The sequence below is a fragment of the Brachyhypopomus gauderio genome, chromosome 8 (genome assembly GCF_052324685.1).
Source record: "Brachyhypopomus gauderio isolate BG-103 chromosome 8, BGAUD_0.2, whole genome shotgun sequence".
NCBI lineage: Eukaryota > Metazoa > Chordata > Actinopteri > Gymnotiformes > Hypopomidae > Brachyhypopomus > Brachyhypopomus gauderio.
The window spans coordinates 8568082-8592080 of record NC_135218.1 but is presented as its reverse complement, the minus strand read 5'-3'; the positions used below and the strand labels follow the sequence as shown (position 1 = coordinate 8592080).

The 23999-nt window shown below is 42.3% G+C and overlaps 1 protein-coding gene across 1 annotated transcript; it reads right to left on the bottom strand.

Moving 5' to 3' along the window:
* Positions 1 to 13264: 13264 nt before the first annotated feature.
* rhoca (ras homolog family member Ca) lies at positions 13265 to 23832 on the bottom strand. Its single transcript, XM_077014208.1, has 5 exons — positions 23674 to 23832; positions 18650 to 18808; positions 16953 to 17073; positions 15942 to 16072; positions 13265 to 14939 (listed from the first exon to the last, which is right to left on the bottom strand). The coding sequence occupies exons 2-5, from the start codon at positions 18803 to 18805 to the stop codon at positions 14766 to 14768; spliced, it is 582 nt and encodes a 193-aa protein (XP_076870323.1). The 5' UTR covers positions 18806 to 18808; positions 23674 to 23832; the 3' UTR covers positions 13265 to 14765.
* Positions 23833 to 23999: the final 167 nt, after the last annotated feature.

The following is a 23999-nucleotide window of genomic DNA, read 5'->3' as shown; positions in this document are numbered from 1 at the left end:
GTCCAGGAGAGCGCTATGATGTTGGAGACGTCCAGGAGAGCGCTATGATGTTGGAGACGTCCAGGAGAGCGCTATGATGTTGGAGACGTCCAGGAGAGCGCTATGCATCAGTCACTGTTGACACCAGACAAGCCTTTGTTGGAGGTGGCGTTACAGTGTGGGCAGGTGTGTCTAGTTAATACAGAACTACCCTACACTTTGTGATAACCCCATACAACTCGAATAACATAAAAAATCCAGTAATTGTACCTCTGCATGAAGAAGAAAGGCCTAATTTCATCTTCATGGACGACATTAGGGAATGGCTGCTGGAGACTGGGGTACCTCAAATGGAGTGGCCTTCACTTTCTCCAGAGCTGAATCCCACTGAATACCTATGGGATCAGCTGAGTCGTGGGGTAGAGGCTCGTGACTCTGGACCCCAGAACCTCAATGAGCTGAGGGTCCCCCCCATCACTTCAAGAGTGGAATGCCATGTCTTGGCAGACAATATGTCAAGAGGTGAACTGTATGAGACGTCTTTGTCAATCTGTAACTGATACTCAAAGGTACATGACAAGTTATTGAGACATTGACATTTTTTGTTGGAGTATACCCACCATTTTTTTAATTGTTTGGGATGAGGAAATCACCATTGTATGCTTCTACTTAAATGCCCCATTTTCATGATATAATATCAATGTAACATGAACCTTTTCAATTTTCCCAAAATTTCATCCAAATGCCAAACATTCCTAACTTTTTGTGAGTAGTATGTAACGCTGCGTTGTGACAACGGCTGTTGTACAAGCGCTATATAAGTACATTTGACTTGACACACACACTCACTCTACTATGAAGATCTTCAAAGGTGCGCGTGTACTACTGTGATCAGTGGAGATCTGTGGCACAGCCAAATTCAGGCTGCCATCCCTGATAATGGAGCCCCGACAGCTCAAGCCTGTGACCCAGTATCCCTACACTCCTCCCACTCTCAATCCAGTCCTCACCCCAAAGAGACGACTGGCTAAAGACGTCCTTCAGTTGCTTAGGGTAAACAGGTGAGCCTCGGAACCAGTCCTCCCATTTCGTAGCTATGCGGCCCTGGTAGGTTCGTGTATGCTGTCCTGACTCAATCAAAACAGCCACGGGTGTTTTCATTTGAATTGCTCATCCGAAAAGCTTTTCTTGGCGTTTCTCATTCTTTGCAGAGCTGAGCTAATCTCTGACAAGGGAGGCGTAGAGATTACATCAGAGCCCAAGAGCAACACTGGGAGGGTTATGTTCAACGTTGAGCTGGCAGGCAGAGTGCGTGTGGTGAAGTTCCACATTGTCAACGGTGGGCCGAGCTGCGTTCACCTCACGTTCTACACAGCGCTACATGAGATGCGTTGCTACACGCTGGTGGATGTAAGGAGAGTGAGCAGGGTTTGCCCTTTGCTCCTTTGTCCAGGTGAGGAGACGTACTGTAAACCATCTCATCCATGACCAATGGCATAATTGAGATGAAAGTAAGAAGAACAGGTATTGGATGACTTTTTTGTGTATCCGTTTGTGTTTCAAAGACCTGTGAGTTCTTAGGCAGTGTTTACTCATGTAGCTTTTTTCTTTTTTCTTACGTTACACATATATTAACAGTGTATACATATACTGTGTACACATCCACACAATACATCATAAATAAATACTTTCAATAAATACTTTACTTCAATAACTACTTTACTTATATAAATAAATACACTTCCCAGCCACCATCTACTTTGAGTTCTGTCCTGAGTCGGACTCCCTGAACCCATCCATTGTGAGGGAACTGGAGGCAGTGGTCCGGACCCAGCTTGCCCTGGAACTGGGCCCAGAGAGCCCCTACAGACCTAGGCAGAGTGGGCAGCACCGATCTGAGGACAGAGTGGTGGTGGAGGGGGTCCCACCTGGGAGGTGAGCCTGACGTGATGTAGGTTACGTGCTCGGGCCGTTAATACAAACGCGGAAGTGTTTCAGCCATTTGGTGTGCCTCTAAACTACAACACTGGTATGTTTGGCAATAAAGCTTCACGTGCAGGAATTTGATAACAAACATCTACCTTTGTATGGAACCTAACTAACTTTCTTCAACTCTCTTTTCATGTGTAGTAGTTTTTTTGTGACTGGTGATATATTTTCTTTTAGTCTCATCTCAGGATATTCTCATGTTATACCAATACACTATATGCTCACACAGATATACAAACATTAATTACTATTGCTGTTAGCCTCATTAGTATGATCTGCACCCTATGTCAGTATACCTACACAAATTATAACCATGTGATTCAGTATCAACCTGAACAGTATGAATTGCTCTGTGAGTCTTGTTCGTCTCAAGGTTTCTTCCTCATTTCTGAAGCAGGAAGTTTTTTCAGTGTCATTTCTGGCTTACTCATTGTGGATTTAGGGAGAGTTAGGTTTGCCACAACCCATTTTGTAAAGTGGAAATAAAATGAATAGTTAGTTGTTCTGCCTGTAATCTACCTAGTTATATTAAAAAATATATATACAGGCAGTCTAGCATAAGCAATATAACCTTTAATGGTCATGTACTAAAAAGAGCCTATTTGTTTAGTACATCAGTAATAAATCAGACAGTTTTGGACCATTTTGCATAAAACGGCATCATCTTAACTGCAGTGTGTATACTGGAGCCTATATCTAAACATTTGCTAAAATTGTTGCTGCAAATGTCAGACAAATATGACCAACTTATGTTCACTTTCTTTATTTTGCACATATATGCAGAAGATCTGGTCCAAAGTTTGCATCATTACGCCTTTGTGTGTCCTCTGTAGCTGTGTGGCTAACACGCTCTGAAGCAGGTGGTGAAACTCAAGGAGTTCAGGTACCCTGTCCACCTGAAGAAGCTGGCCAAACACCGGCTTGCTGATACAGAAGAGCTTTCCCCTGTAGGCAGACTGCAGCTTCACAGAGCGAGGTGAGCTCATGCGTTCAGGACCGCCGCCTGTAGAATACCTCTGCCTGATCATCCAGGTGTGATGGACGTTTAGTACCCACTGTGTACGTTTGAACTCATTCTCGTGCATGTACATGAAGAACACGAGTGCTCCCTGCTCGCACTAACCATGGTGCACACGCGTGTTGTTGGAGATCTGCTGGCCACTCCAGAGTGTGTTGAGCGCTACACTGAGCGATTCCACCTCCTCTTGCACCTAGAGGAGACTCAGATGCAGCTCGACATAAAGAAGTGTGATCTGTACGACCAGACCATGACGTGAGACAACAACGAGCTGCTCGTGCTACAGATGTGTGAAATCTCACGTTCATTTATTTCCTTCCGAAAAGAAACCGGAGTGGGTGTTATTATTGTAGAAGGTGATAAATGTGGAAATGTAGCTTGAAACACAGGACGAGACTCCTGTGAAACGTGAGTCCCAGTTGCTGCTTTTCGCCTCAGGTGCCGGGAGTGGCAGAGAACAGGCCGTCTGTGCTGCGAGGAGACCACCTGAACGTGTGTGTGTCGGAAGACAAGGCCCGACCTGTCGCCGTGTAGAAGGGCTATGTCCATCGTGTGGAGCTGGACAGTGTCAAGTTGGGCTTCTCCAAGACGTAAGAGAGCCACCAGGATCGATTACCTAATGAGACATTATTCTTCTCCCTCTGTAAGGACGGAAACTGACCCCATTTTCTCCTCGCACGGGCAGGCTTGTGCAGCTTCATCGCGAGTATGAGGTTCAGCGTGGATTCAGCATAAGTCGATATTCTCTCCGCCTCCAGCACCGAGCTGTGGAGGTGGCTGTCCAGCACAAGCTAGCCAGCGTACTGTTCCCAGTCAACAACGGACTTGAGCACACAGCACCACCCCCCCTCAGGTGTTCACACACACACACATAAACACACACACATAAACACACACACATAAACACACACACATAAACACACACACACACACACACACACACACACACACACGCTGAAAACCCATTCTTCTCTATGACAGTTCATTCTTTTGCATGACAGCCAATACATATATTTGTTACATAATATGCTCATTGTGATGGGGGTGCTTTATCTTCCATAATATGCAGGATGTTCAACCGAGACGTGGAGCGCCACATCCTGGGTGCCACGTCTAAACCTGCTCCGTATCTGATCTTCGGTCCACCTGGCACGGGCAAAACCGTCACGCTAGTGGAGGCCATAAAACAGGCAACTTATCTCCATATCTCAGTAGTTCTAGACCCTCCTCTCTTTGGACTCATTCTTTCACAAATGTTTGTAAAAACAGTCTGCATGCCTAGGTGCTTAATTTTATACACATAAGGCCATGGAAGTGAATACTTTTGGCAATATAGTATGTATGTATGTCTTTAGTTACATAGCTGATGATGACCTAAATGTCCTGTTTCATTGGAAAAAACACAACCTGTGTGTGTGTGTGTGTGTGTGTGTGTGTGTGTGTGTGTGTGTGTGAGAGTGTGTGTGTGTGTGTTTTAGGTGAATAAGTCTGTTGCTGGAGCCCACATCCTGGCCTGTGCTCTAACAGAGCCTGTGATGTGCTATGTGAGAGGTTGCTGGGGTACGTGGATGCCCGTTGCCCGTTGCCTCTATGCCTGCAGGCCTCTCTGCTAGACTAACTCTACTTTACTTTGACGCATCATTCTCTCTAGAACATTGGTAGCAAGTCTCTGCTTGTGTTTCTCAGGCGTGCGTCTGGAGGCGTGCCCACTGGCCACACATCACACACATCTTCATAGATGAGGCAGGACAAGCCACCGAACCTGAATGCATTGTCGCAGTTGCAGGTAAGGGATATGGTGAAAGCAATGCAGGCAGGTTTAGAAAAGCCAAGCAGTATCTTGTCTAACTCCTCGGGTGTTTCTTCCCCAGGTCTTCTCCATCCTGAGAAAGGCCAGCTTGTTTTGGCTGGAGATCCTGGGCAACTTGGACCAGTCCTCAGATCTCCACTGGCACTGCAGCACGGCCTGGGTAACCACTTCTCCTCCTCGGGAGATGACATGAGGCCTGTACTTCACAGACGAAGTCAGTCTCGGCACAATACCTCAGGGTTTTGTGGTCTGACCTGGAGCTCAGGATTCAGAGTCATTGGCATACATTGTTTTTGTTTGTATTGTTTATGTCCGCTGGTGTGAAACAGGACTGTTGTTGTTGGAAAGACTGATGACGCAAAACTCACTCTATCAGTAAAAACCAAAATGGCCGTCGGGGTTTCGACAGAAACTTTGTCACCAAGCTCCTGCGTAACTACAGGTAGTCTGTCCTTGTTGCTCAGGTCGCCTCCTTTGTCAGGCTAGATACAAGCATGTTTACATAAGAAATATTCTTGAAAGTTTGGATACATTTTTTTTAGCCTACGTAGCATGGCTGAAAATGCCCAAATACTGTGATGTGGTGATGATGTGGTGGTGATGATGTGGTGGTGATGATGTGGTGGTGATGATGTGGTGGTGATGATGTGGTGATGATGTGGTGATGATGTGGTGATGATGTGGTGATGATGTGGTGGTGATGATGTGGTGGTGATCAGTGATGTCAGTAACACTTTTTTCGGTAACGAGTAATATAACGCGCTACTATTTCCAGTCCAGTAATCAGATTAAAGTTACTTATCCATGTAACTGTGCGTTACTATTTTTATTTTCCCTAGTAAAAATATATATTTTTGCTTTCTTCTTGGCGCTCGACTCCGCACGCTGCGCGCGACCCTGTGAGAGCGCGAGCACGTTTTACACGTCATTTTTTTTGCAGTGTCCTCCCGTAACGATATGTGGTAGTGTAAAGAAACACCCCTCAAAAACAGAGGAAGGAATATTTACTTGACGAATTTTAATTTTGCACTGTGTTCCACGTTTGAAAAGTGCTGGATTTTTGACTAACGTCGCCTACTTTAAAATGCTTGAAATTGTAATGGTATTTCGTTTCACAAGCTGTCTGACTGAACAGTTCGCTTGTATTGCGTTTACAAATAAATTTACGAATAATACCGCGCAGCTACACAAACGTAATATCAGGAGATACTGTAGCGACTACTACTCCTCACGGCGAGTCTCGCCCTTTAAGTGACACTGGGGGGGGCGGAGCCTGCGCGCGCCAGGGTTGCGTTATCAATAAAGTTTTCCTCCTCTGGATTTTTGGATTAAGCAGTTTCTGCCTCGGTTACCGAACCTGCGTCAATACATTGTTACTGTTAAAATGCATTTCCAATAAAGTGAGTATTGGAAAAATTGATTTTGCTGCTGAATGTAACTACTAAAGTAACTTGTAATCTAACGTAGTTACTTTTAAAATCAAGTAATATGTAACGTAACTAAGTTACTTTTAAAAGGAGTAATCAGTAATCAGTAATTGGATTACTTTCTCAAGGTAACTTAGCCATCACTGGTGGTGATGATGTGGTGGTGAGGTGGTGATGATGTGGTGGTGATGATGTGGTGGAGATGTGGTGGTGGTGGAGATGTGGTGGTGGTGGTGGAGATGTGGTGGTGGTGGTGGAGATGTGGTGGTGGTGGTGGAGATGTGGTGGTGGTGGTGGAGATGTGGTGGTGGTGGTGATGTGGTGGTGGTGATGTTGTGGTGGTGGTGATGTGGTGGTGGTGATGTGGTGGTGGTGGTGATGTGGTGGTGGTGATGTGGTGGTGGTGATGTGGTGGTGATGATGTGGTGGTGATGATGTGGTGGAGATGTGGTGGTGGTGGAGATGTGGTGGTGGTGGTGATGTTGTGGTGGTGATGTGGTGGTGGTGGTGATGTGGTGGTAATGTTGTGGTGGTGATGTGGTGATGTTGTGGTGGTGATGTTCTGCTGGTTGGGCATCTGTTGTTGTTTCACACCTTATCATCTGCACTCCAGTGAAATAATGTTTTAGTCTAATAGAACTGACAAGTAAATCTGATAGAATTATAGATGTGAAGTGGGTAGAGTTTGCGTATGAGTCTGTATGAGACTAGATTTCCAAATGTGATTTGCATATTTGTCTTGTTCAAATGGCATTTTTGTATCTAAATCAGATGTGATTTATAAAAGTATACTTGGATACATCAGAACTACTGGCGTGTGTATTGTAGTAGTGGATGGCTCAAAGTAGGCTGACGTTTATAAACACAGTGGTCATGGAGTAATATGCTTTTGTCAATGGTAAAATGCATATTTTAACTAATTTAAGTCACTTAGAGGCCAGTAAATGTGTGTGCACTGGTGCAAATGGATTCAAGAGGTAAATGCACTTTAATCTGAAAGGTGGTCTGTATGTAAAACGTATGTGTGTAAACTGTGTGTGCGTGATTCTCTATGGTCATGCTGTTAGATGCAATGCACTGAAAAGGTGAATATCAGCAGTAAAACTAAATTTACTATGGCATCCCCGTCCCGTAGCACTTTAGCTTTCCGTATGACAAGGCCTTTGGCTGGTCTTCCGCATACCGTCGTGCCATACTGTCGACCGCAGCCACGCGCAAATAAGAGCTCCATCAACTGAAACCTTCAAATGCCTAAACCACAACAGATATCACTGTTTAATAAACACGGCTGCTTTGCAACACCTAGTGCTCAGTGTGGTCACCCACTGCTCTGGAGGAACACATGACTCTTTCATTCAGCACAGCTCTGTGGGCCGGAAGTTGGCAAACAGGGACGGTTGCAAATGGGCGGTTGATTGGTATGTAAATGAGTAAACACTCAGATCGGATGCAGCAGATTAAGACTATGTGCTATTAACAGTGGAAATGTGTGCAAGTGATTTAGATGAGTGATGATGCATATTTTCTTGTTTAGGGAATAAAGGATGCCCATTAAAGCTTTGGGTAATGACCCCCTTAGCGGGTCTCCACACGGCTCGAGAGAGGAGCTGAAATGAAGCACGCTGATTGGCCAGCTGGGCAACGGCGCACACAAATGCCACGCTAGAGGGCCGTAGGCTGTGCCTGGGTACAGCTGGAGCAACAGTATTTTATCATCCTACAGAGGTCTCCCATATAATACTGGCCTGTTGTGTTTTGCATAATTTTCCCATAAAACACAACCCGAGATCACGCTACCTCGTAAACGCATGCCACCACTAGCCCCGAATGATCCCCTTAGTGAAGACACAGATAATGAGTGTCAGTGTCTTGTCGTGCGTCTTTAAAGTAGATCTCAGTGTGCACACATCAGTGAGTGAAAGTAATTTTTGTTTCAAATGTATAAAGACTTATTTTGATATGATGTTTGCTATAAACAGGAACTTTAGTCCTTTGGGGTTGTCACAATGTTCTCCGTAAGTGTGTTGTTCATAAGTTGACACCCATAGAGTCTGAACGGTGTGTTGGTATACGATTCTTTTGGGAGGCAGCTGCTAACACTTTAGTTTGAATCTAAAGTTTAAAAACAGAATTTATTTTCCCCTTAGTGATGTGCATATGTTTCCTAAACAGTAGAAGAGCTTTAAAAACATTATGGCGAATGGGCTTCTTCTGCTCTTTACTGTCCCCAATATTAACATCTTTAATTTCTTGCCAGATTTTGGCCTTTTCTGGTGTTGTGACTGGGTATACTATGGAGTACAAGTGTCTTATTTCCATGAACTTGAAACAAAAAACTTACATTTCTGCCTTGGAGAAACTCCTTTTGTATCTGTCAGATTTCATTCTGGCATTTCTATTGTGTACATACTTTGGCTCATATGTAGCTACATGTAATTCAGCTGCACCAGTAATGCACAGTAATGTAAATTTAAGAGTGATGGGTGTTTTGTCAACATATGTATGTGAATATGAAGGAAATCCACATTCCTGAAATGTTTGTAAACATGTAAAAATGTTTTAGATTGGTCTACAGACACCTTTACACCAGGGGTGTCCAAAGTGTGTGTCCAAAGGCTGGCCCACAGCCTCTGTTGACTCTACTGCGAAATGTGGCTTGCGTTCAAATTTTCCAGCCCACAGCCTCTGTTGACCACAGCGTTTTATATTTCACCAGAAGATGGCAGTGTATGCTATGCTGTGCTATACTATACTATACTATAATATACCCCCTCCCCCGGAATGCCAGGCTGAATGTTTGGCCCCCACACATGTTCACCTCACCAAATCTGGCCCTCACTGCACAAAGTTTGCACACCCCTGCTTTACACTAAATTTACTTCCTTGTAAGTAGAACATTGACTTTTAGTTGGTCTATTAGAACATTTCCACTACTTTACTGATGAAGTAACTGATGTCTTTACTGATGAATGAAGTTCAGTGTGTGCTCCGCCTCATCTTTGTCTCTTTCTCATCGCTCACCAGGTCTCACCCTGTGATCCTTAAGGTTCCCCAATGAGCTCTTCTTTGACGGTGAGCTCCAGGTGTTTGCGGAGCAGATGAAACGCGAGGCACTTTGCCAGTGGGAGAACCTCCTCAAGCGGGTAACTTTTTTTCAGGAGAAAACCAAAGTAGATTTCCTCATTGTTACATTCTACCTGCTCCTGTTGATGGGGAAGTATGTTGTGGCCATTGTGGTGAGTGTTTGTTGGTGTCTTGAACTGTCGTGGTTGTGTTCTTGTCCAGGGCTTCCCAGTCATATTCCACGGAGTAATGGGGAAAGAGGAGAGACAGGCAAACAGTCCATCTTTCTTCAATGTAAGCGAGATTGAGTTACTTGTCAGCTACCTCAGCAAGCTAATGGTAACTCAGGGAAAGATGGTCCTTCCAAAACTCACTGCCAATGACGTTGGAATTATTGCCCCCTACAGGAAACAAGTAAAATCACTTGTGGATCCCATGAATATTTATGTTTCAACATGACTTCACATGAAATAGAGCTTAATCCCTATTTGTGACTGCAATTTCATAAAGAAGAGTTATATTTACTTATTCTAAAATGGAAAAAATACAGAAAGCTCTAAAAAGTGTGAGATAATTAAACGAATGGAAAGACATCAAGGTTGGTCGGTTCTCTCCTTTAAAAAATAAAATAGATTTATTTACATGTTAAATGTGAGACGTATATGAGAAACCCATGAGATGTCATGTGTTCCTTGTGTCTCAGGTAGGCTCAGTGGAGGAGTTCCAAGGGCAGGAGAAAACGGTGATCATAGTGTCTACGGTCAGAAGCAGCATGAGCTACATTAAGCTGGACCAAGACTTTAACATTGGCTTCCTCACAAATGAAAAGTTATATCTCATTTCACTCTCTCTTATCAAGAGATAATCTAATCTAAAATTTTTAGTGTTTTTAGTAACACACACACAATGTGTAATCGGAATGACCAGCCTACCAGTGGAAGGTTTATCTGTAACTGACCCTTGTTACATGTAAGACCGTAGCATCACCTCACATAAGTCTGTTAGGACAGTGTTTCTCAGCCCAGTCCTCAGGACCTCAGTACACAGCTCTGCTTTACCCAGCCTCCTGACACAGCTCACACAGTGAGCAATAAATCAAATTTCATCATCCAGCCATGCATTTCTACCATTACCATTTTCCTGTAGATAATCATAAAGTATAATGGATTGTTGCTAAATAGGCCTTACAATAATTCCCCTTAAACTTATGTTTCGGGCAACACGGTGGCTTGGTGGTTAGCACGTTTGCCTCTCAGCACTGGGGTCTTGGGTTCAAGTCCCTATCTGAGTGGAGTTTCCACGTTCTCCCCGTGTCTGCGTGGGTTTCCTCCGGGGTCTCCGGTTTCCTCCCACAGTCCAAAAACATGGAGATTAGGTAAATTGGCATTCCCTGATTCCCTGACAAATTCTCCCTGACTGTGTGTCTGTCTCTTCATGTCCATTAAAAAAGCAGTTGTCTGAGTGTGTGTGCATGAATGCCCAGTGATGGATGGTGCTCTGTCACTAGGGTCTGTCCTCTCCCCCCTCCCTGCACCCCATTCAGTCCCCCAGGGGGCTGTGGATCCCGGTTGAGAGTACGCTGTGTGCAATTGGCTGCCGCTTCTCGCCAGTGTGTGATTGGGTGTGTAAGAGTTGTATCTGTATAAATATTGTAAAGCGACCTTGGGTTCTAGAAAGGCGCTATACAAGTTGAACAATTCATTCATTCATGTTGTCTGTGCTTTGAGGTTTTGAGTTTGTTCTTTTCTAAGGACGGCCACATGCGTTGAAGGGCTCCTTTAAGAACACTGACTACATGAAACATGTACTGACACTAAAGTTACAAAAATGTGGAAGATCTGGTGGGTTCTGAGGACAGCTGAGAAACAATGTGTTAGGTGTCTTCTACCTGATTGAGCTTTCATTTACGGACACCACACCTATATCTTTAGTTATGACTTAGTTATAACCTCAGTGAATAAGTCATTTTAATGCCTCTGTACAACTGTACAAAACCTCTCATTATATTTAATATTGTAATGGTCAGCAATTAGTCATGTTATTCATTTAAATTAAACACACACAAATCAATATCAAAACTACATCTACAAAAAAAATCTGAACCTTCTGATACTTCTGCTCATGTTTTCTTTCTGCTAACTGATTTTGCCTTACTGGTATGATACTGGGAAGATGGTTATATATCAGTGAAAAAGGTGAACTATGCTTCTATCACATGTGGACCATTTGCTGAAGTGGGCTAGTACTGTAAAACGGACCTAACACTTTAAGTGAATGCTGTCTTTTGTCCCGTAGATGTTTAATGTAGCCATGACCCGATCCAAAGCCCTGCTCATAGTGGGCGACGATAAGACATGTCAGTTAAACTCTGAGCCTATTTTATGTAAGAAAACCAACCCATCATAAAATGATTGAAATATGAGATTGCGGATGTGCAAAATTGAACATTCTATAGTATACGTGTGTGTGTGTGTGTGCCAGCTTCATCAGTTACTGTTAGGAAGAGCAGGGCTACATTGGCTTTGACTATAAGGTCTCTGAAGAGGAGGAGGATGTGGTGACTCGGCTGGTGTCCCTAAAAATCCACACTGCCACTGATGGTACTGATGGTACCCCAGACAGACTTCACACACTACTAACCCACTGCTTTGATAATTTTTTTTGTATGCACAGCAAACATAATAGATGATTGAAGTGATGATTCACAGAAACACTATTCACTCCTCTGGCAAAAGTCAATGTTTATATGGCATTTGTCTCTAGATGATGATTGAGGTGATGATACACCATGATGCAATATAACTTTTAAACTTGTGAACTTTTAAGATGCTTAGCATACATTTTTAAGAAACAGCTTTACAGATTTCGATGTGTCTAATTGGCATTTCATTCAAAAATATGTTTGTGTGCAGAAATAGCAGAGAGCACAGTGCAACAGCACATGCACTCAGGGTGGAGGAGGGAACACTGAGCCTTCTCCACCCCAGCAGTCACACTGGGAGCAGAGCTACACCCGTGCAGTGCTACACCCATGCAGGGGACAGCATTTGTTCACTGTAGCACTTACTGAACTTAGCAAAAATCTTTCGATATTGAAAGTGTGGTTGTTTTCCTATTTTCCACCATGGTGTTTGAGCTGGAGATCATTCTTTTACTTGAAATGTAATTTTATAGAATCATTGTCCATCATTGTCATCACACCTGCATAATAGTTCCCATAGTGTCCTTACGAAACGGGTCATTACCTCAGGAGGAAATGGTTTTTATTTGGCTTTGAAGCAGTTAATGGGAGAAGTGGATTATTCAGATCTTCAACTGTTGGTTGCACTGGCATTGGCTTTCATGTATTACAAAGGAGCAGAGAACATTTACATTTTTCTTTCTACATTTTGTTCAAATGGATTGTGGGATCTATAGCTTATCAAAAAATGACTTGAGGTAAAAATGTGTCAAGACTATCAACCATTTTGCTGTTATTTTACAACAAACACCACTGTTAAATCACTTTTATCTAATTTTATATTTTATTGGTATTGAGCAAATAAAGGCAGTAAAATAATTTTTTATATATAAAAAAAAAAACATTCTCCATGTTTTATAGTCTATCATTCCACTTTATGTAATACAATGTGAAAGCATGCTCAACTTAATTTGTTCCCTTAAAAAAACAATGCAAAAAGAGAAACATGGGTCAATTTCACTTCATTTAAACATTCACTGCAATATTAATCCTGCTTTCAAAGAATTATTACAATGAGCACTCATAGAAATCTGGCTGTGTAGACCATTTTTAATTCAAATATCTTTAAAAACAAGCTTGTTCTGAGAGAGAACCGTCTGTATGAGCAAATTCAGAGTAAGCATGAATTTGATCAAACAGGCATGGTGACGGCCTACACTATCCTTTCTGGCAAACCAAAGGACCCCATGAGAAAAAAATATGTTAAAGAAAAGTATAAAGAATATAAAGCATAAACATCAAGTTTTAATTTGTTTATTTGTGATCTTATGTGACATTTTAACTTAGGATTCTCCCGTGTCTTGTCCTACACTCACCTTGGCATTACACATATCCTTGGCAATTTGAAAATTCAAAGAATGATTGTCACCAATAATGCTATGAAACTACCCCATACCATTAGCTTGTTGCTATTTATGTGGTTAGACTGCACACCATATCCCATAGCCATGTGAAGTAGAGACACTATTTAAAAATAACAATAATGAAACTTTTACTACCAGTAACAAAATTAAAAGTAGTAGCACAAAATTCATTTTTCAGCTTTGAAGCTGCAAGTTCGATTCTTTCATTACCTACCACTTCCCACCAGCAGAGGGCAGTAGTGTAAACTGTAAATGTGCCGTATCCTTAAAGGATGCATCAGCAAATCATGAATCAATGCAGAATCTGCAACATATTACATGAATTGAACCAATTTTTACACAAACACCAACAGGACTACTGGCATGCAACACGAACACCGATCATGTTGAACACACAATAGTGGACATCATTTGCAACACAACATTAAACAACTGACCTACTTTAACTACGGGCAACTCTTAACCGAAGGCACGCAAGTCAACAGAGACGGTGCGCAGAGGGTCACTACACAATAATAAAACAAATACAAACATCTGTCTTGCGTGTTTGTGATGACTCATTTGTATTGGGATGTGCTCTTATACTCAGCATTAAGAAACGCACGGACACATGTACAGCCAACTGTTTGTATGAGGCAAACACTGGGTTCTTCTGTTTGTCCATGTCACATTACATACTGCTTTCTTGCCTACCAACAGACGTAGAAACACAGAACAACTTAACACCTGCACCTCAGATTATAATTTAAAACCCAGAGACACTGTACAGTAATGCAGAATGTTTGCTTTGAATATATTTATATCTCCCCATGCCTTATCTGTCACAAATTAAACAGGCAGGACCCGCGAACATAGGAGTAAACTGCATGAGAAATATACATACCAAACGCTAGTTGGCATGAAAAGATGTCAGTGTTCAAGAGGAGCTCCAAACTGGTGCTGTGCAAAATACATTCAAATCTGGAGAAAACTGTCACAAAGGCACCAAATCCATGAACACACAGTGCTTTGTTAATTCCTTGAATAATGTCAGTGAAGTTCAAATGAAAATAGAAGTCATGCCACATCTAGGTTATAGCCATCATCAGGGCAGTGACTAAGGATATATAGATAGTGTGAATGCATAAAACATGTTTATCATCATTTACCTCATACTCGGGTGAAAATCTGACTTTTTAACACAAGACCTACGCTGCTACAGGTGAAGGAATAATCAAGGCATATTTTGTTCTATTCCGCATTTCTTTCCCGTCCTAGTCCTTTTGATGCATATCGTGACATACAGTACATAGATACCATTTGGTTAGAAATTGGGTGGTCTTTCCTCGTCAGTTGAATGCCGTATATATAAATTTGTGAAAACTTCAGAAATGTCTCACAAGACCGAGCATCCACTCCTCTTCTTCCTCTTCCGCACTTGCAGCGCCGCCCTAGTGGCCAATTCAAACACTTCCCTCACACCGTCCTTGGTCTTGGCCGAACACTCCAGGTAGCCAAAAGCGCTAATGCGGTTAGCCATGTCCCGGCCTTCCTCTGGTTTCACAGGCTCCTGCAAGGAGACCACATGAAGCTCTGGTGAGACTTGAAGATTGATGAAAGGGTTGTGTGCAGTGATTTTGAATGGTGCCAAGTCTACATCATACTAAAGGGCTGGTTTCTTAGAGACAAACTGGAGTTAGCATAAGCTTCAATGCACACATAATTTAGATCCAGATTAGCCTGAGCTTAAAAGGTTTGCTTTTAAAGCAAACTTTAGCCATCAAACCCAGTTACATTACCTTTTGAAAACAAGACAATAGAAATAAAATACATGTGATATAGCTGGCCAAATCTAATGCATTTAATACATTGTTGATAAGTATCTGCTGTTCCTATAGTGCACGCTATATGTTTTTTCACTAGATATTACTAGAATATTATTTAGACTTCTAAAACAGACATTTTTACTGAGTTAACTTTTTAAAAATAAAAGTAAATCTATCTAATTTATCAGATTGTCCCTCTGGTTTGTGAGAAGCTGCAGGTTTTCTTGTACTAAAGCTATTGGCAAAGCAGTGCAAGGCACAAGTATTTAAATACAAATAGGAGCTGAAAAACATCACACTTAACCTTTAGTCTGTATATTGTTCAGTGTAGCTACCACCATAAGGAGGCAATTCCTGAATCCATTTAGCACACACAGCATAGATCATGAGTTACAATTACTGATGTCATGTACATCGATTTATTTTTTTTGGTCATCGAGTCCAGTGTTGACTGGAGTACACAAACTTTTTCATCTGTGGACTAGGCATAATTTGTCTCTTGCCCCAAAGGTCACACCTGAGCAGATGCCCACAGTAAACACTACACACATCACACGGCAGTGCAGACACCGATAGCACCAGCTACTGGCTCTGTGTGGCAGGCAGCCAACAGTTAGAGTGCAATATGTGCTTGACTGATGATGATGATGTTGTTCATGCCTCACAGAGCGACAGTAATGCAATCCTCTAAGTGCTTTTTAATGGGTTTCCTTTAGCAGCGCTGCAGGCTTTGGGGAGGAAGATACCTGCTTCATCTTGGCCAGCTCCCTCCGCGTGTGTTCGTCATTCCGCAGGTCCTTCTTATTCCCCACCAAGATGATGGGAACGTTGGGACAGAAATGCTTAACCTCTGGCGTCCACTTCTCTGGAATGTTTTCTGCAGAAAAAGAAATGCACACAAATAAATTATGAGCAGAAGAGAATTAGGTTCATATTCATTAAGACCCTAATTCAATGTCAGTCATGCTCATTACTAGATATCATTAAAACAATATTATACCACAAATAAGTTCGTAATGTTCACTGTCACACCACTGCTTTAAATGGTCAGGTTTATTGGGAGTAAAACAGTTGAAGAATGTTGGCATTTATACAAGGGACTTGATATGAAGCCAGGCATCATGAATCAATTGTTAAAAAAAGACTAAATAATTCCAGAGGTTGTCTTCATTTCAAGGGTTACAGAGCTAAATTAAAGCATAGCTCTATGGTGTAATGCAGTCAGTACTACCAGATGGTACTGACTCACTTTAAATGTGAATAATATTTGACTAGGATTCAACTCTAAAGAGCCTCATAGCTGCCAACAAAGTCCATGCATCTTCAAGCTTACAGTTAAACACCACTACTATCTGTAAACACCTTTTACACATTTCACAAACTTGTTTCCTGGAGCAGTTATCAGGGCTATGATAACTCATTAAGGCCAGTCAAAGTTGAAACTTCCTGCTATTCACACAGTAAGGGAGCAAACGCTTGAGGATGTTCCTCAGAATAACTTCGATAAGAGCGGCAAAATCCTTATTTGGGTGCTCCATGGTGCTTGTGTTATGAGTTTTCTTGTTTTTTTATCAGCACACAGAACTGTGACGAATAGCCTGCACATGATTCAGCAATATCAGCATTTCCTACCAGTGATGAAATTCTCATCTCATCAAACAAAACCAAAAAAAGAAATCCTCTTACACAGTGGCTTAAAAAAACACATAGGGGCCTATAGTGGTTGACTGAGAGATGGAATGTGGAGATGGGCGAACCTAAACTGTCAGGGCTGTCGATGGAGAAACACATGAGGATGACGTCCGTGTCTGGGTAGGAGAGAGGTCTCAATCGGTCGTAGTCCTCCTGGCCTGCTGTGTCCCACAGTGCCAGCTCCACCTGTCAGGAACAGTGAGACACTCGGGTCAGCCAAAACAGACCAGCAACACAGTCAAATAAAACTGATATAAAACGTACTAAATGTTCATATTAAAACAGTTCCAACTTAAGAATGGCTGATTTGAAAATTTTCCCTTATATAATATTCATATTATTTTACAAAGACACACAGAAGCATGCACAGACACCAAAGACATTAAAGTGTTTTAATAATACTATATAGAGAAATGTATCCATAGACATACAGGCACACAGAATGCTAATCTAGAGCAAGACTAACCCACCTCTACACAGTCCTCATCATACTATCTATGAATACTAAACAGACATATTCTATCCAATCTGAGGAACTCCCTTAAAAAGTTGTCATTATTATACACGGATCCTGTTATGAGTGGCGTATGTGGTGTAGGTGCGTCTTTACACTTTACACTATTCTTTCTGTCCTGTTCTGCACTTGAATTTAGTCAATAGGCAATTAGATAGACTGAAATCTAGAAAATCTCTGCTCCTCTGTCTAAGGGACTTTGCCTCCTCCCAAATCATGAATCAGATTTGCTGGGTAGAGTGTCTGACCTGTGCTTCCATCATCCAAATCTTAAAGCCACAAAATGAAAAAAGGTCAGATCTCAAAAGTAGCCTTGCTGAGCTAAGACAATCAGGACAGTGATTAAAACACAGGTGTGTGTGAACATACTCTTATATAGGCAGCCTCACTTGCTCATGTATTCTTGAGCAAAGAAAAAGGGAGGAACCACAAAAGGGAGCTATTGTTAGAGTGTCACTGTACCCAGAGAGTGGAGGAAGAGTATAGAATGTGTTCCTTGGGCCTGCAGGATCTGAGCTGAGCTCAGGGTCTGTTTAGGAAGGTTCTAGATCTTATGCAAGCTTGCCCTCAAACAGGTCGGCTTTAATTTTTTTGTGATGTGTAACCTCACAGGGAGAAGAGCGGACGGCTCCACTGACAGGCATTCTCCTTGGATACCTAATTCCTATATCTCTTGTACACAAGTAATATATAGCTTTCAGATATACTTGCCCCAGCTCTCAGATCTACACATGCACATACAGGAAATGAATTGTCCCGAGTATCAGCCCATAAGGGCCAGTGGGAGGGGAAACAGTCAGACATCCATGCTCCCAAGTCAAGCCAGGAAACACGCAAGTACAGCCATTTCCTGTTATGGCCTTTGGCTGCCGGCCCTAGTAGAGGTTGCTATAAGACTAGCGTTATCAGCTAGTGCCCATTAAAAGAGAACACTGACTAACCACCGGATGACCATTACATCACGCTTTGCTGGGAATTTTAGACATTGTCTGGAGGTATTGAAGTTTGGTGATATGCTCATTGTAAGGGTACACCACAGGCTCATCAAGATCACACTAAATTAGTGACATCAGAAAGCAGATAGATAAATAAAATAATAGGGGAGTGGGGTGGCCATAAGTCACAGCCTATGATGTGTAGCCGAATTTCAAATCAGCGCGCCCGATTTAAACACTGAAAAATAGAAATTTCATCATGGGTCATTTGGTAGAACAAAAGCTGAAAAAACAGACAGGAATCCATACCAACCTGTTTGGCATCCACCTCAATGTCTGCGATGTAGTTCTCAAACACAGTGGGGACGTAGACCTCAGGAAACTGGTCTTTACTAAACACTATGAGAAGGCACGTCTTTCCGCAAGCTCCATCACCCACTATAACCAACTTTTTCCTTATGGCTGCCATTGCCTGTAGGTGACAAAAGAGACATTTTACATTTTGTTAGGCTGCCTCTACTGACAGATGTTTAATTATTATACTGTTGAATAGCAGAAGGCTACTGGAGCCAGGAATGATCAAGCTGTTTTTTTGTTTGTTTGTTTGCTTTTTACTTTTAAAATGAAGGTCATCACATAAAACAGCTATTTAAAAAATCCACAGCTTTAGTGTGGGGGTTAGAATTCTGTACTGCTTAAGGCCAAACAGTCTTCGCACAATAAGCGTTAACAGCTGGAATCCTTCCGCTCTGAAGCACATTTCAGGTTTTTTCATTAAATATTGGGAGAACAAGATCACCAAACACAAGGAATCCAGTCTGCAAGATAATGTAGCGTCAAAGAGACAAGAGCATCTGCCACAGGCGGGTCACAGTGTCGGACTCCACATGAACCACTGGATAAGTGGAGAAACACGGGGATTTGTTAGGAAACATTAAAGCAAGGCTAACGCTAAAATCAAAATCCCTCATAAAATGATCAAAAAGCAGGAAAACACGATTTGGGCCAAAAAGAACAGCTTATACTAGGTATCCCAAACGATCAGTGACAGTTATAGGCTACTCACCTGAAATATGGGCTCAGCTTCTGTAAAGCATTGGTGTTAACTGTGGTGTTGGGAAATTATTTCAAGGTGCTACCATACAACTCATCAATGGACTATGATGCTTTTGGTAACCCAGCTCCGATTTTGTTGCAAGCAATCACTTGACCCTTATTGTTTTGTTATGGGATGAAAGCCAATTAGATGCATAAGACAATAAGCTATAAACTTCACATAATCCTAAAATGTTGGCTACATACTTTGTAGCATAATGCTGAAGCCACAGTAGAGGATGTGAGGGGTTAAATTTCACAGACGATTTAACAGTAACCCTTTGACAAAGAGCCATTATGCTCATCACAACAAAGAAGCCATCATAGATTGAAAAGATCTTTTACAATGAAATGGTGCCTCTTGGAACAAGCAATAATTCTCCAACGCCCTTTGCTGATGAGACTACAAAAGTATGGAACAACATTCTGCCATAAACAGCCACTGTGTGAGAATACACACCAGCATCTCTCAGGTATACAAGCTCAACACCACCAAGATTCTATTTGCCCTCATCTTCATCACAACCTGCCTGCTAGTCTATGTACTAGTGTAGAAGAGTGATTAACCAGAATATAATGAAAATAAAGACAGTACAGCAGTCTGGAAAAAACCACACACACACACACACACACACACACACACACACACACACACACACACACACACACACACACACACACGAGTGCATTAAAAACAACATTTTTATTGTGGTCCTCTGTTCTCCTGTTCCCAGAATGCCACCTCGTGCAAAGATCCTTCCACTTTTGATTTCAGAAGGTGACAGAAGGCATCACTATGGGCCCTCTACAGGCAAACGTCTATACCAGGAGTGGCCAACCCGCGGCTCTTTGCCTGGTTTCATGCGGCTCCCCAGCCGGTCCGGGCTCTCACCTGCACTAACGGGGCGACACACTGCTACATTTTCGTGGTGCGCGGTTTGTTTACAAGCCTAGCGATCCGCTGATACTTTTAAAACTGGTGTGGAAAACATGCATTTGACTGTCTTCACAGCTAATAATTTACACTCGCCACCCCCCGCTCAACAATCTACACTCGCCCATGTATGATGTGGCGCTTTGCCGTAACACAGTAAGAAAAGTGGCTCTTGGTCTATGACGGGTTGGCCACCCCTGGTCTATACTTTTAATTTACAGAGTTTACTTTTTTCAGCTTAAATTCACATTCAGTCATGGCCTATATTTTTGTAAATCAGACATCATGAGTTTTCAAACCAATTGTAAACCAAAGGGAAACTCTAGAGCAAACATCGAACAGTAAAGGTCTGACATACATTTCTTTAGATGGTCCTGTGGAGAAGTCATGAATGAGGACACATCAGGGAGAACCCAAATCAACAACACAAGCCAGTACAAGTCAGAGGCTGAGCAGCAGTCAGACAGGGTAGACATTATGACTGCACCGCGGAGGTAAGGAGGCCCAAAAATGAACATTTTTTACCCTTTTAAGTTACTTTATCTATAAGAAAATGGAACAATGTGAACAATTGTGAATGATCCGTCTTTGATTTTTGTGTGTGTGTTTTTGTTTGGAGTAGCAGATGGTGTTGATGGCCTTATGGCCTGCATTAGGGGCCCAGACACAAATACAATACGCAGGGAAACCAAACTGGCAGAGGGCCTGCACACACCACTCTTTCCCCCCATTGTCATAACAAGACAGGCAAACAACAAAGCTACAGCTCAAAAAGTTTGAGTCCTCTGTAATTTCCCCCGATGCCAACAGTAACTGGAAATTCATTTGACACTGTTCATACATACACGTCAGACTTTCGTTTGAGTCATTCCAAATATTTCACTTCTGTTTGGGACTGTCAAGAGAAGCCCACACGAGATTTAGACCGAGCCAGTTATTCTGGTTTAGGGGACAAATACAGTATTTTTTTTTTTAACACTACCAAGGAGACAACTACTTTTCAACTAGTGTCCTAGTGACTACTGTCGAATAATCACTACTATTGTATTTATATAATGCAATCATATATATATTTGTTAACCTTGTAAATCCTGTAAAGCGCTTTGTGAAAACATGTGTTGTGAAAAGCGCTATACAAATTATTTGATTTGATATAGTATTTGTAGTTTTTTACCCATTTCATATTCTCAATCATTAAATATTGCAGCCTACCAGGACCTCTTGGAGAGAATTTTTAGTTTCTGAACCTTAAATATATACTTCTTGACAACAGCTGTACTGACATTTATAGCGGTCATACATTGCTAATCTCAAGCTCAACTCAGCACCAACTCAACGGACTGTTCTAGTAACAGAGGTTCAGTGTGATTCTGAGATGGAGAGAGAGTTGTTGATGCCTTGCTTTCTTGCATCCACTAAACAGCACTGAGGTACAACAGGAAGAGGGCAGCAAGCAAGACTGTACTGAAAAACGGTGGAGATTACACTGCCTGAAGTGGTAAATTCTCATTTACCAGAAAAGTGTGACCACGAGAGGGGAGAACTAGCCAGATGTCAAGGGGGTGAATCACACTCATGTGCAGACTATGATCACTTCACTGTCCTGATGTTCAGTTTGATTAAATGGTATCACCAGTTCCCACGGCTGGGTGAGGGTGCCAGAACAACGTGTACATTTGTTTGATCACAGCGTTTCCTCATTAGGTGCTGTGTATTTGATCACTACGCCTGCTCGAGCCCAAGACGTCCGACATGACAAGACCATTTCTGTGCGAGACACAGACACACAATTTCTGTGTCCACAAGTATCCATGTGATTGTGAGGATTTCATATGGCTCAATTGCTAAACAAGCCTGATATTTTCAATACACTCTGTATGTTTGGGGATGGGGAGATGGAGGAGTGTTGTGTTTTTTTCCCTAGAGTATGTATGACAACCTGGATAGAGTTAACAGTCTAACAAGTGCTGTTTGACTTTAATTAAGGCAGAGCAAGTCACAAAGTAGCTCAAGATTCTCTTGGCAAACCATTGTGGGTATTGAGTGCAGAATGAAATTTGGCTGATATCTTTAGGGAAACTTTCACCATTTCACCATCTTTTTATGGGGGGGGGGGGTACAATTCCAGTCAAAGGTTCAATTTAGGATATTATAAATCTATATCTTTAAAGACCTGTTGAGCTGACATAATGTTTCTCGGTTAAGACACTTTCACAACTGCTTATAGGAATACACTGCACTACCAAAGGGAACATTGGTAGGGAAGTTGTGGGCCTTTTGACTCCAAGTGCAGTGTTGACAAATCTACATTTACCAACATGTTGACATTTTTAAAAAGCCTCTGAGACGAGATGAAACTAAACAAGTGTTATTATATACCAACCTAGCTGTTAAACAGCCCCTGCGTTGTTTTACACTGTACTTTGAAAGTTGACCTAGTTTACACGCCTTGAAAGAGCTCTTGTCCTCATGATTCACTGAACTACGGTTACTGTACCCGTGTCAGCCAGCTCGGTACTCCTCACGGATTAAAAACACTCAACATTTCCCGTAGTCGCTTCATAAATCACCCAAAACATGCTAATATGTCTCCCTGTTGCTAAATCTTTACTTTGTAAATAAAAGGCTCGGCTGTGGTTTGGGTCGTTGTCCTTGTGCCCAGCTAGTTTCAGGCCAACCAAACAACGCCCCAAGACTGCGACAAAGTGCACCACGTTTGGACATAAACAAATGTTTTTTTAAACTATCATTTGTGAGGGAAGGCCAACTACTCGACGTAAAAGTTTTTTTTTACTCGACCTATACCACCTACCACCCACAGTAACGCCCTGCTAGCTAACTAGCAACCTGGCGAAGGTAAATTCGTGGAGTTAATAACGAAATGAAGGTAAATGTCGGACGACTCGCACCTGAAACTCAAAAACTACAAGAAATTATCCGCGTCAAGTTAATTTTCCAACCGTCGCCTCACCCTGCGGATTATGCCAAGAGATTGAACTGTTCGCTGGGAATTAACAGGTGGTCTACAAAACCACGGATAACAGAAAACGCAAATTTCTGACTTTCCTCATTAATAATCGCTAGAGTAAATCGAAAACGATAAAGATGTGTTAAAATGAAACGCCGTGTACACTGAGCTACACACTGTTCAGCCTTTTTGATTGACAGGCGAGACTTTCAGGTCGCGAGCCACCACCTACTTTCCACACACCGTCGCCGACGAAAAACTTGTTTCTAACAAACAGTCCCAAACTATCTTGACGTTTCATAACTGACCGTTTTAAACCCGAAAACACAAAGAACAATACCTTATTTCGTTTCGAGACGTTTTAGTCCACTCTTTAATCCCCCCACGGTCCGGTGAAGTTTCGGTGCGAGGAGCCCCGGATATGTGGAGTCTGGATATATCGCTAAGAAACGAGCTGACAAACATTGGCCCCGCCCCATTACAGAACAACACTTGGCGATAGTGAGCCTGCATTCCCATTGGCTGAGGAGGCGGTTCTGCCGTTAAATATCATTTAGGTACGCCCCCTCCACCGCCGATAATAATGACATCATTCCTACCGCTGGGGAAGTATGGATAAGCAGAAGATGCGGGTGGTGGAGGCGTAGCCCTGTAGTGTTAAGTGCT